Source organism: Idiotropiscis lumnitzeri, chromosome 7 (genome assembly GCF_059441095.1).
Source record: "Idiotropiscis lumnitzeri isolate Australia: NSW breed Sydney's pygmy pipehorse chromosome 7, RoL_Ilum_1.0, whole genome shotgun sequence".
NCBI classification, from domain to species: Eukaryota; Metazoa; Chordata; class Actinopteri; order Syngnathiformes; family Syngnathidae; genus Idiotropiscis; species Idiotropiscis lumnitzeri.
In genome coordinates this window covers 4,935,016-4,949,089 of record NC_142397.1, presented here as the reverse complement: position 1 = coordinate 4,949,089, position 14,074 = coordinate 4,935,016, and the positions used below count along the sequence as shown (strand labels likewise).

Sequence of the window (14,074 nt, the reverse complement as noted above, 5' to 3'; positions counted from 1 at the left end):
TGGCCACCCACCACACGTGAGGCAAACTCACATACTTGGCAAATGCAGGTGGAGGCAGTTTGATAGCAACCGTACAAAATCTCGTGGGGGAATCTCAGGATAGCTGGACATATCTGAAATGGCCGCTTTGTATGGCAGAAATGCTCGACTTCTTTGGACTTTTACTCATGATGGACATGTCTTATAAATTTCATCTTGTGGAGTGGTGCCTGCTTTGGAGGGTGAATTTTTTTCCCCGGGTTCAAATATTTGTCCTTCTCCCACAAAGTGAAAGTTGCATTTGATGCTGATGCAAACAGGCTGACACGGTGTTGCTGCTTGCGCTATGATGACTCACGCATACGCCATCATAACTGTGATGTGCCCTATTTTTTATTTTTTTTCAAATTAAGGCTATTTTTAGTAGATATTTAAATCTCTTGTGGATGCGGTCTGATGCGTGTGTGCAGGTTGCGCCAACTCAACAAAAAATACTCCCAAAAAAATGCTTACGTAGCAAAAAAAAAAAAAAAACACCAGTAAATATGATTTTGGACCTTTGATATTTTCTCAGCTAGCCATGCTACATTGTGTTGGCATTATCAATGAAAACAAATCGGGATGCAATGCCTTCGCTTCCGGACTAGACAATATCAGAAGCTCCGACCTACATTTGCAAACTCAATTTTAATATTTGTTCCATGAAATTGTATTGCTTCATCATTGTATCATGAAACCTATGAAAATTCTTCTTCTTCTTCTTCATTGAAGGATACAATTTGTGCAAAAAAAAAAAAAAAAAAAAAAAAAAAGGCTTTCACGCTAGATTCAACACTTGAAAATGAGAGCTTTTTCTGTTTCCTACCTGATTACGCCATTTGTGAATTTTTGGCCAGAAAAGCAATCTCATGTAATCATTTTTATAAAGAGGGTTTTACTGGAGTAATTGAATGTTTTCGAGAACGTAATCTATAGCAAAAAAAAAAAAATCTTGCTTGCTATTGAAAGACTACAAGCAAAAAAAAAATAGTTGTGCTGAAAATATATAAAAAAAAATAGCCTACATTTTCATTCAAGGTTGTGTTACGATTTTCATTTTCTGCAAAATAACGGTAATTGAAAATTGAAGATTTCAAACAGAGAAACGAATGTCTATTTTCTACTTTTGACAAGAAAAAGTTGATTTCAAAACATAATGAGTTAAACACAAGGTCTAGTATAACCTTTTAGAAAAAACATATAAGCTAACGCAGCATACCATAAACGCGTTAAGAGCGTGAATGACACAAAGCCTCAAAGTCATAATTAAGTAAGTAAGGCAGAAGGGCGGAGAATATTAATGACATCATTCAGTCCGTTAATGGAGCAGAACCGGGAGGAGGGTTCAACTATTTAATGTATTCATTAAGCATTTAATACATTTCACAGCTCAACAAAACAAAGCATGCATGGGGTGTCATTTATCTTTCTGACACACCCGCACAAAAAAAAAAAACTACTTTAAATATGTTTAATGGTGGTGAAGAGAACAATTTAAAGATGCATTAAAAACAATAGATTTTTTTGTTTTGTTTTGACTTCCCCTTACTGCAAGAAAATAATTTATTTTAGGGTAAATTAGCCTCCATGCTGACTTAACAAGAAAGAGTACCAATATAGAGCACCAAAGATTGAGTAGTCATTCTATTTCGATTTCTCAACCTTGATGTGACAATAAACTTAACTCATTGTCACAAAGTGTAAACACACACACACACACACACACGTGCAGCTTTTTATTGAATTATAGCTAAATAATGAACCCTGCACGCACAATGTCATCAAATTACCATCAGTGATTTTTCACACGTTGCAAACAAACGGAGTGGGTTGCACAGACAAACTTAAATAGATGTAGATGAGTCGGAAAAGTCAGCAATCACGTGCATGTACACAAGGTCTTCTGAGCCGCTGCTGTCACACGTCCGAAACATTGAACACAAAATTGTTAACAGTCATGAGCAACAGGCATTCAAATATATTTTAGGTGATAATTGATGATTGATTATGGATGTACAATATATAAGCATTTCGCCTACAAGTACGTTCAAACATATTTGCTAGTAAGAAAATGTTTACTCCACATTGGCAGTTCGTATTGGAGAGCGATGTCTGCCATGCTGTGGTGAAAACTGGTATTACATCTTTCAATGTTTCAGCAACAGTAAACATTTTTACTTACCAAAATTCATCGAGGTCCACCCTGAATGTGGATGAGGGCCACATGGAGCCCGCGGGCCTCCAGTTGCCCGTCACAGGTGGAGGAAATAACACAATAATTTCGGTACGCGAGGTCATCTGACTACCAGCAGCTGTTTTCAACACACAGTTTCCTGTTGCTCGCAAATTGTTTACGTTATTTGGCGCAGAAACGGTCATGCTGCTTCACCATGTTCAGGCATAAACATTCAACTTGATCACAAGTTGCAGCCTGATCTGATCAATTTCAATTACAAATTGTACCCCCAAAAATCCAAACAATAAGCGAAACATTTGCATCCTACTCCCGAAAATAAATAAAATCTATAAAAAAAAAAAAAAAAAATCACATCTTTTGTCCAAAAGTGGAGGTCCATCCATTTTGAGAGCGCTGAGCCCATTGAAAGTGCTCGACTCCAATCCCTCCGGGCCGCCTTTTTCACTTTCCAGGTGACGGGCGTGGATCCGGCGGCAATTTAATTAAAACATGTAACTTTTAATTAGCTAACTAATTAATTTGATAAGTAAAAGCAGAGTGGGACTGATAAATGATGGCGACGCTTCAAGGCTGCTCTGCCAAAAGCCAATATTTTTTCTATTCAGAAAAATGACTAAATAAAGGCACCAACAGTTTTTTTTTCTCCCCACGTGGTAGATAATGACGGCATTTGAAATGAAAAGGAAATGAATTATGCATCCACAATAGTAAATATGATGGGAAGATTAGGCAATAAGACGATAAGAAAGGCGCTTATTGTGTCAGGGTGCTGCCTGTGAAGTGGAACAGCGAGCTCAAATTGGCAAAGGTCTCATGCAGTTGAGTCACCTTGGTGGTGGTAGGTGGGTGCCGCCTCATCGTGGGTGACGCTTCAAGCTTTCTCTGCCCTTTCTCGTAATTATACGTCTTCTCCCGGAGATGCTTAACCTTTCAGCGAGGGCTGCTCTTAAATTGTTTTGCTAATTCAGAGTCCCAAACACGGCCACTTGAACGTTTCCTTCCCCTTCTCTTCAAAACACACTTGATGCTTTGAATACTCTGCCGACTCAATCATGTTAATCTTCTTTTCCCCCTTAAAATCTGGCATCAGAATACAATTTTTCTCTATATATTTTTTAATGTGGAAAAATGAAACAAAATATTACATTAAAATAAAAAATAAAAAATCTGTACTTCAAACGAACTGTCAATGGTCGGCGTTTGTTTACTTTTGAGATCAGTATTATCGTGGTGACTTACTCCTTCTTGGCAAACTAGGGAGTTTAGACTTGGTGAACCTACTGTTTAATCTGCTTCCTATTTTACCCGAAAGATGTCATTTTCCAAATTTAACAAAACGTGGTCCTGGGTCAGGCCGGGACTTGCTCGCTCTTCTTCCCCGATGAAGAAGTACAGTCTTGGTGTTGTAGGCTATTCTTGAGCGATGTTTGCCTCCTCGAGGTGACGACTGTCATTATGAGGACACGTTGAACAACAATAAGACTGGATATAAGAAAAATCTGTTCGCATCGTGAGATAATTGGGCTGCTGTGGTTGCTGTAGCACATGTCAGGTGCTTGTCAATATGCTACAAGTGACTTATAATTATCGTTATTATTTATAACCGCAGTTAAATATAGCAGATGCTTTGAAGGAGGCAAGCGCACCCTCCGTGAAGTTTTCCTCAGTTCTCCATTCTTTTCACCGTGGACTCGAGCCGACTGAAATATTACACAAAATGCTCATGACAAATCATTAGGAATAGCATATATTTGTTTTGATGAAAAATGTCTCTCTCTCTCTCTCTCTCTCTCTCTCTCTCTCTCTCTCTCTCTCTCTCTCTCTCTCTCTCTCTCTCTCTCTCTCTCTCTCTCTCTCTCTCTCTCTCTCTCTCTCTCTCTCTCTCTCTCTCTCTCTCTCTCTCTCTCTCTCTCTCTCTCTCTCTCTCTCTCTATATATATATATATATAAATATAAATGAATACAATACAATAACAATATTAATCGGAATGACGTCTTTAGACGAGTGGAGGTGCATAAAACGTACTATTGTAAAGACAATTTTGGGGTTGACTTCAGCCTTTAAAGACCAAGTGTGAACTAAATTAAATCTTTTTTGCATCACAAGCAATGTAATTACACTTAATACAAATAATAAAGCATGAAAACATATTGAGATTCTGCAGAGCGACAAACCCGGAAGTGTGACGTCATACCAGGACAATTACGGCAGAGGTCAACATAGAAAGTGTCTAAAGCCAGTCAAGTCAATTTTATTTGGATAGCCCTTAATCACAGACAGTCTCAAAGGGCTTTACATAACCACAATCGACATCCCCTGATCTAAACCCGCTGGAGGGCAAGGAAAAACTCCAAACCCCATTAGTCTTTCGATTTGAGCATTTTACAATCAAACATTTGAGATGAAAATAATGCAATAACAAGAGAGCCATTTCTGTTGCCGCTGTGGGCGGGCGGGCCAGGAAACGGGCGCAATGAGCGCGTGCTGTTAAATTGTTCACGCGGATGGCATTGACCTTGTTTGTTCCCACACGGCGTCATTACAGCGCGGCCGCCATCAATCTCAATCAAGCAATTACAGAACGTGCTCACGTTTGTTCGCTCGCAGTTTCGCCATTGTGCTAATTACGCCTAAACGTGTTCTTCCAAATTAAAATTAAACACCCAGGATGGAAAGATCAGCGTCTTAAGTCCGAAACATTACACGTGATTCAATGAACTCAACTTGCGCATGGAATTCCATTGCATCCTCCAAATTGGGATGCATTGAGACACCGGTTGACTTGCCAGTTGTTTTAAATTAAAACTTTTGATTGTCAATTAACCACATTAACTGTAATTAATAATGTTTTACTTGTAACATAAGAATATATAGATAAGAAGGATGGTTAAAAATGCTGTTTAATGTTTAAGAAATACTAATGTAAAAAATTTTTTTAAAGCATTAATTTAGGAGATTAATTTAAATTTTGTGAAGCGTTATAAACAATTAACTCAGTTTTATTTACTTCCTGTGGCAACTGACCTCTGATCCCTTCCCAGCGAGTCACTGACGCAAAGACGGACAAAGATGGACTTTTACTAGTTTTACCGATCGTAGTAGAAATCCAAAATAATTTGTGCACGTTGCAAAGCCAATTTCAAATACCATATTAGTTGTATCGTTCAACAGTTGTATTTTACAGGAAAAGAATAATTTACAAGTTTTTGAATCCTAATATACTAAAAAAATTCCAAGATTTTACTCAAGTTAATGTCCGTTACAAGCTTTGCTAGTTGAAAAATGCAATTAATTGCGATCAATCATGGAAAATTTTGCCCTAAATTAGTTAAAAGATTTTAATCGCTTGACAGCACTCAATATTTATTCACGTTCACACGCACATTTAAGCTTTCCCAAAAAGAAAATGTGCTATCTTCCAAGAATCTTCTCATAAGGAAAAAAAAACTCTCTATTTATGCTAATTAATATTTAATTACGTGAATTGCTCGTATTGTCATGTAAACTCCACTTCCTGTTCTACGGTTGTCATCATACGTCTATACAGCCATCACACATACAGACAGTTGCTCTTTCTTCCTCGTGTTGTAGGTGTGCTCCCTCTAGTGGTCCGCTAGAGAATTGCTCCTTACAGTTCAGTTTTATTTAACGTTGAAGTACTATCCAATCTAATCACATTCAAGCCTTAAGAGCAGTTTGATTTTCAACATCTCTCGTGTTCAATTTTTTTTATTTACCTTTTCATGAGCAACACATTTGAATTGAATCATTATTGAAGTGTTCACAACCAAACTGTGCATAATGTTCGAGTGGCTGACAATCCATTATTAAATACGTGCATTTCTTTGGATGTTTTCTTTTTTCTGCTTATATAACAAGCATGTGAAAGGGCATGTGTGTGGATTGTCCGGTTCAAGCGTTCCTATTAAAAGAGAAATATGTTATTGACCTTTACCTGGCCCAGCTTGACTTGAAGCAATGCTGGACTGACAGCATGATGAGCTGCCGGCCAGCAAGCATGCCTCATTTCCTGGGCTGGGGGGAAAGGAGAAAAAAAAAAAAAAAAAGCCCTTCAATTTGTCAGAACACTAAAATTCCGCCCCGAATGCCTAACAGGAGTTCAGTGAGCTTGTCCTTGTCAGTCAGGGTGTCACGGGAAACACATCTCCGCGCGCCGCACACGTCTTTCATGATGAAGCCTCACATGTTCGCACGCGCGACCATGTCTGCATATTTTCAACGCTTGGAGTTTGACAAGCAACGTGAGGCGAACACCTTCCGTCCACGTCCATCTTCAATCACAAAAAATGAAGTGTGTTTGGTGAATTCAACTTCAGTGGAGTCCTATTTAAAGCTTACTCAAAATTCATATTTTTTCGGAAATATTTATCTTGACCGATTATTATTTTTCTTAAAAAATGTGAAAAATCCCATTTTAAAAATTTCTTCTCACAAGAAACTTCTTGGAGCATTACAAGATTTAGGCTATATTTTTTTTTTATAAAAGAAAAAAAGATGAGAATCACACAGGAAAGGCAAATTTTCATTTTGTGAAAAATCCATAATCAAACCTGAATAGTCGTAACCTTTTCAAGAAAAAACGCTATCATGCTAAAAGTCCTACTTTTTCAAGAATACAATTGTAAAGCATGTGAGACAAAAAAGACTGAGCGTTAAATATATTAGACCTGTTTTTTACTTTCTGCTGTCCTAATTTTACAAGTAAAGTTGTTATTTTATGGGGGAAACAATGCATAATTGTTTGCGAAAACAAAGTAAATAAAAAATATTGTTGTTTTAAATGGAACAAAAAAATTCTTACATGAAAAAAGGCGATTTACGGTTAATCTTGAACAAAATCAATTTTATGAGGCAAAATAAATAAGCAAAAAGTTTTAATTCGATGAGAAAAAAAGTCATAATCCAACATTAAAATTGTTTTTTGGGGGGGGAAAAAGGCTCAGTTTAACTGCAAAAAATATTTCGAGACCAAATTTGTATTTAATATGTATAATATAAGAAGAAAAGCAATTGTGGGCAAAATAACGCCCAAAATCCCTTCCTGCGTCTTTAAGGGGCAACACACCACCACGACAAGAACATACAACAGATTTTTTATTAAGACAAGTACTCATCAGGTTGTTTTTTTTTTTTTTTCCTTTTGTAAAAAATGTCAGCAAACCAATCCAAAAGAGGCGTGGCCAGACGACAAACTAAATGTTGACTACACCAAAGAAAACAAATAAAGAAAATGTCCAAGCATTTTTTTTTTCGGGGGCATCAAAACACAAAGTACAGTACAAAATACATCATATCATGTACGCAAAACATTTACAACTCAAAATAGCCGAGGATTATGTTTGCCAAACATCGTACAACTGTACACGTGGTGCCCGTCCGCTTGATGCTGACAAATCTCTTTTTACTTTATTCACGTTAAATTTGCATTCTACCTGAGATGCAAAAAACACAACTATTAACAATCATGAACCTGAGCAAGTGAACATAAGCGTACGAATAATCATAAGAAGGAGAAACATCAAGTGGTATTTTTTCATGTTTTTTTTAAAAATTTTTTTAAATCAAATAGGATTAGCACAATGGCGGTATTCCTTCGTTCAACGGACCGTCCCCTTAAAAAAAAAACAAATCCCGAAAAATATATTGAAGAAAAATAACGTCATGCAGATGACACCAAAAACTCATACAGAAATATGCACTTGTTAGAGTCGATTTCTCTACTTAGCATTGACATTGCTTATAAAAGTAAACCGTTAATAGAACAGGTTTGCATGCAAAAAAAAAACTGAAAATGGAAAAAGAAGAGCGCACGATAAATCATTTTAAAATTAATTTTAAAAGTTCCCTATGAACCACTAAAAAGCTAAAGTCGGCAAACAACATTTTTGAGGGGAAAATGTTTAAAAAAAAAAAAGGTATTTGGGCTACATTATAGCAATATGATCAAAAGTAAACATTGTTTATTCGTATTGTTGATGATTTATCAAGTCTGCAGTCCATGATTTCCGTTCATCATTTTCTTCCCTTAATGCCACAGAGTATGCGAAAGTCAATAAACTGTGGCATAATTGGTATATATATTTATGTGTGTAATGCTTTCACATGAACGTGCACATTTTTTAATTTTTTAACCAACAAATCCACGGCCCGAAATGTGATGCGCCATGTGCAAAAAAAAATAAAAATAATTCTCCCCAAAACATATGTGTGCATGTATGTGTGTTGTGTGTGTGTGTCTGTACCCTGTGATTGACTGGTGACCAGTTCAGGGTGTAGTGCGCCTTTTGCCCAAAGTCAACTAGGATATGTGAATGGCTTCTTGTTTTAACCTCACCATGAATAAGAAATGCTGCTCCAAAGAACATTTGGAATCACCAAATTTAATAAGACATAATAAATACAACATCTGGGATCATCCAAGCTTTTGTACAACATGAATGCCAGGGTCCGAAACGACAACGCGTCGAGCCAGTTAGAAAGAGGACACCGATATACAAGATAACACTTTAACGCAGGGGTGGGGAACCTTTGTCCTATTAGGGCCCCCCCTTCACTTTTTATAAAAGCCCATTCAATTTATGAAAAATAAGAAATTGTTCATGAGTATTCAATCAGAATTTCATGAGAATAATATTTTAAAAAAAAAAAAAAAAGTTGTTATCATCCGAGATTAAAGTCATACTTTTACGACAATAAAATGTAAAGTTGTGTGACAAAAGTCTCGATTTTTGGGCGAAAGAAAATGCAAACTCACTCAAGTTAGTTCTGTTTCATGAATTCAAGAAAAAAAAAAAATACGTAATTTAAACAAGCGTTAAATTGCAATGCTGGGAGATGAAATATGTATTTTATGAGAATAAATGTGACATGTTATGAGAAGTGAGTCGGAATTTTATGAGGAATTGAAATATTGCAAGACAAAAATCTTATTTTCTCAAGAAAAAAGTCAGAATTACAGAGAAGATTGGAATTTTTCAAGGAAAAAAATCTTAATTTTCCAAAAGTGAGACTGAAAATATATTTGGAATTTGATGAAAAAAGGTTTTACAGGAATTAAGAAAAATTCTAACGTGAAAATTCCACAATCTTATGAATTTTTAGTGGTAATATGGTAACACTTAAGTTGTATTTTTACTGGGAATGGTCATGCTATATTGACAACAAAGTTATTTTAAGAGATTAAAACCAGATTTTTGAAAATAAAACCCTAATTTCACAAAACTAAACGAATGATTAATGAAAATAATTTGAGGCAAATAAAATTGGAATTTTATAAGACTGAAACAGGTGACAATAAAATCAAAATGTCACCAGAAAACAAATCATAATCTTATCGGGAATTGTAATTTTGAGGATTGATCGTAATCGTAAACAACAACAAAAAAAGTTGTAATCTTATGAGAATGAAATCATAATAGTGTGAAAATAAAATCACAATTTTATTAAATTTCCAATTCTTATGATTAAAATCATAAAATGACACCACAGAGAGGCTCAGGGCTCGGGTAACAGCCAATCACTGCTCACCTATTTTCTGGGTTTCGACACGACGTTTGCATGCTGAGCCGCGATTGGTCGATTACCTGAACCCTTAGCCTCTGTGATGTCATTTACAGCCGGCAGCAAGTGGCAAAATGGCCGCCACCTGTAATGGATACAAATAGCTCTATTTTGCTTCTTAATCCATATTCCACAGATAAAATATTAATCCGGATGCTGAGTTTAGACAAGTGGGGGCACATAAAACGTATTATTATTATTGTGAAGAAAATTTTAGATTTTACTCCTTTTTTTTTTTTTTTTAGTAGGTCCTCCATTGTTTTTTTATATATGAGTTTGTCTCATTAAGTGGCTAAAACATGAAAAGAAAAAGAACAGCTGACTGAGGCCAGCAATTATTAATATTATTTTTCAAATAATTTGTACCTCAGTGACTGAAATAAAACTGGAGGTGTGATCCACATCCAGCAGGCTAGGTTGTCTACCCGTGCTTTAAAGGTTACAACCACCTGCATGCCTCCACATCAAACAAGGCACGACATGAGGTCCTTCATTCTTTTCCTTATTGGTGATCGGGACATGACATTAAGGCAGTGGTTATCCTTTTTTATTAGCATACCTATCTGGGGCTGTTTGAGTTTCTGTAGCTCGGTAACAAAACAAAGGCTTTCCAGTGTAATTTTGAGGCTGTTGGGCGACAAGTAAGGGGAAAAAAAAAAGAAACAACTGGCGCAGTCATCCGTTTGAGAACAATCAAAGATGGCCTAAAGGGAAACAGTTGTTCAAGAGATGTCGTTTTACTTCTTATGGATGACTGCAGACATATAGTAACATCCTTTTCCTCCTTACATTTACATTGGAAGTTATTAACATCGAAGAATCCAATAAAAGGTTCCGCTTGTATGTTGGGAAAGAAAAAAAAAAAACAACTCGGATGTTTGTTTGGGTTTTTTTTTTTTAAGGAAATTTTACTGCTGATATCACAAAAGAAACTAGCTGGCAAGTTGAACACAAAACAGGAAACGGGTTCATAATAGTCACTTTTACCACCGTAAATGTACAAATAAAGACCAGAACTCACGTCACAGCACAGTAAAGTGTAACGATGTTAATTGTTCTAACTGCTGAGACTTTAGCTTCATGCTAGCCTTACCCTTATGATGACTCTGCACTTTCCCCCGTTAAGCAAGAAAATCTCCCAAAACAATACATTCAGCTTCTTGTCCATCCAACTCTTGCACAAAAACAAAATAGTAAATATTATTTCAGATTTTACAGACAACTGGGGGCACTTTTGTGTTTCATATAATTAAATCATACCCTTGTATCCCATTGGAAGTTTAGCAGGAAACAGGTTTAAAATGGACACTTTTTTTTATTTATTTATTTTTTTTACCTTAAATGTACAACTTAAGAACATAAATTACATTATAGTCACAGAAAGAGAGTCAAGTTGTTAATAGTCTGCTCAGGAATGAGTCATTTTTACACTAATTGTTCAAATTGTTGCGCTAAACATGCTAACTAATATTAACGCTAGCTATTCTTTATGCCAAACAACGTTTTCAATAACAATACAGTATTTCCTTTTTTTTGTCCATCAATCTCTTAGGTAACACAAATGGTATGAATAATGATTTAATGATGTAAAGGCGCTTTCGAAGAACACCTTGCTCATCTCGAGCTGATCATGAGACTAGTGCGGTGATTAGCCAAGTTTAGCTTTAACAGGGTTTAAAATTGTTAGTTTTTATTATAATTATACAACAAAGTAAGTGGGTCGAGTTGTTCACTGTTGCTCAACTATGATAATTGTTTTTACAGTAATTTTTCACATTTGAGGTCCCCTTTTGAGCTACACGTCAGCATAATGCTAGTTTGAGTGCGTAAATAAATAAAGCTAATTAACGGAACCAAGGGGTCCTGTGGATTATTGAATTATTTAATGTTGTTTTATACCAGAGTGATCAATATTATGCAAATGATTAGATTTTGTGATCATATTTGCCCAAAAAAGGAGTAAATAATAGATAAGAATGAGATTAAAATGTTCCTTTTTTGTTAGCATGAATGCTAACTCCAAAATCATCCAACTTGACTGACATCTCCTCAATAATGAACATTTGATCAGCTAACATTAAATTGAACTTCACAACCAATGCTAACGTCTAAAGATAACTGCTGTCCATCCCGATACACAGACAAGCGACTAAAAAAAAAAAAATAGCCACTTTATTAGGCACACCGTGCTTTCCGAAAGGCCCGCATTCCATTTAAAAAAATGAAGTCGTAAATTTATAAGAATAAAGCCGTAATTTAGCCAGTGAATGGCTAATATTACCACACTGACAAATGCACGTCTGAAATGAGCCTGCGCATAAAAAATGGCGAATACAGTACTATATACACGCACACATTTGTTAAAAAACACGTCTGGTTAGATCTCTTGCGTGCACAATACAGACCCTCTTAAAATACTTGATTTTTTTCGAAAATGATGACTCGTAAAAAAAAAAAAAAGAAAAGACATTTTTATTCACATAGTAATGTACTTTTTTCCCCCTCATACAATTTCAAAGTTTTACGTTTTTAATTTAATTATCATAAAAATGACATATTTTCCTCATTAATTTGACTTTTGTTATCCTTTTATCCTGAAATTTTGATTCCTGTGATAATTTCACTTTTGCTATTACATTAAGAGTTGAGATTTCTTCTGTCAAGATTTTGACTTTATTGCCCAAATAATTAGACTTAGTCTCATAAAATTGTGACTTATCATAAAACATACTACTTTCTTTTCATCATAAAATTGTTTCACATTGACAACCAGTTGATCTGGTTCCAGATTCATGCGCAGACTTCAGGGCACTTGCACAGCCATCAAACCCCCCAAATGTTATATTTGCCGTTAAACTTTAATCACAGCTCACAAACATGTAGTACAGGGTTAGGGCAATCGCCACTCGTGGGCCTATGACAACCTTCATCCAGCTTTGAGGTGTCCCTAATAAAGTGGCAATCAAGTTTTTATTTTTTGTTTGTTTCGTCTGACATTCACATGTAAACCAACAGCGTCAAATGTACATGTTAGTGACTGGGAGATGAAATCGCAATAATAACTGAACCATCTGACCCACAACACACACACGTTTGACTCTTAAAGAGGACATATTACGGGAAAGTGACTTTTGAATTGCTTGTAGTATACAAATAGCCTCCGGAATACCTGGGGAAAATGGCGGTAAGAAAGCTGTTTAGATTTTGGCTTGACTGAGATGTCACCGTGTTTGGTGATGTGTCTGCTGCATGTGCCACATTAATGAATCTGCACACTGATTGTGGTCCCCAACCACTGGTTTGGAGCACGCACACTGATTGTGGTCCCCAACCACTGGTTTGGAGCACCCAAACGACCCTTGGTGATTAGTTTCCAATTGGGGAGATCATCAGCAGTCATCAGTTCTACCATGAATCGGTCCCTGGTGGCAAAAAAAAAAAGCTTGAGCACCACTGAGCGGATTAGCAGGTGTCATTTTGTGGTTTGACAAGGAAGTGCTGCCGGCGCCAATGAAAATACAATTAATGGTTTTCCTGTCATAATGGGTTTTCAGATTTTTAATTTGATACTCAAAACATCTGTCCTTGGTCTCTATGGAGACACAAAGCTTTACTCGCATTGGCACACCTCACAGCAGATAGGGGAGGGGTGAGCAGTGGCTCATTTGCATGAGAGATTTTTTTTTAATTAAATTTTGGGGAATCTGGAATGTTTAAAAAATGGGATATGTCTCCTTTAAGATTACTGCAGAATAAAAAGGGCGATAAGCATCCTCCTTGTGCTTGGCGGCACATGCTAACACACACACACACGCACATTCACACGCAGACACATCTTGGAGTCCACAGCCAAACATCTAAACCAACAAGCACGTGAGTGGGGAGGGACGACGGGGAAGAAAAAAAAAAACAAAATAGAACAAGGCACAAAATAGTCTGTAAAAGAAAGAAAGTGTAGAGAAGTTTAGGCCGCAGCAGTCCAGTAAGGTTTTGAGACAGGAGACTGGGCCTCTTCTCAACACGAGGCCACGCCAGTCCTAATTTCGCTTCGCCCCAAATTCAATTTGCCCCCTCCACCACCAAACAATGATCTCAATCAGAGTTAGACACAACGCTGCCAAAGCAGCACCAGCCTTCCTCCAACACTTCAGATGTAATACTCCTTCTTCTCGTCCGTGTTGTTGTGTCCGCCCTCGGCGTTGATGATGGCCGTGTCGGCGTCTGCGGCATCGTCCGCCCCTTTGGCTTCATGCGTGAAGTAAGTGCCTGCACGCCAA

At 36.7% G+C, this 14,074-nt stretch overlaps 1 protein-coding gene across 5 annotated transcripts in view; it reads right to left on the bottom strand.

The window, feature by feature from the left end:
- Positions 1 to 13,112: 13,112 nt before the first annotated feature.
- The window catches only part of cadm1b (cell adhesion molecule 1b), a 166,570-nt gene continuing 165,608 nt past the window's right edge, over positions 13,113 to 14,074 (bottom strand). For all 5 annotated transcript variants that reach the window (XM_088300922.1, XM_088300927.1, XM_088300924.1 and 2 more), the window contains one exon: positions 13,113 to 14,063. In XM_088300922.1, the coding sequence (XP_088157048.1) occupies positions 13,945 to 14,063 (119 nt within the window). In that variant the 3' untranslated portion in view covers positions 13,113 to 13,944. The remainder of the gene's footprint in view (positions 14,064 to 14,074) is intronic.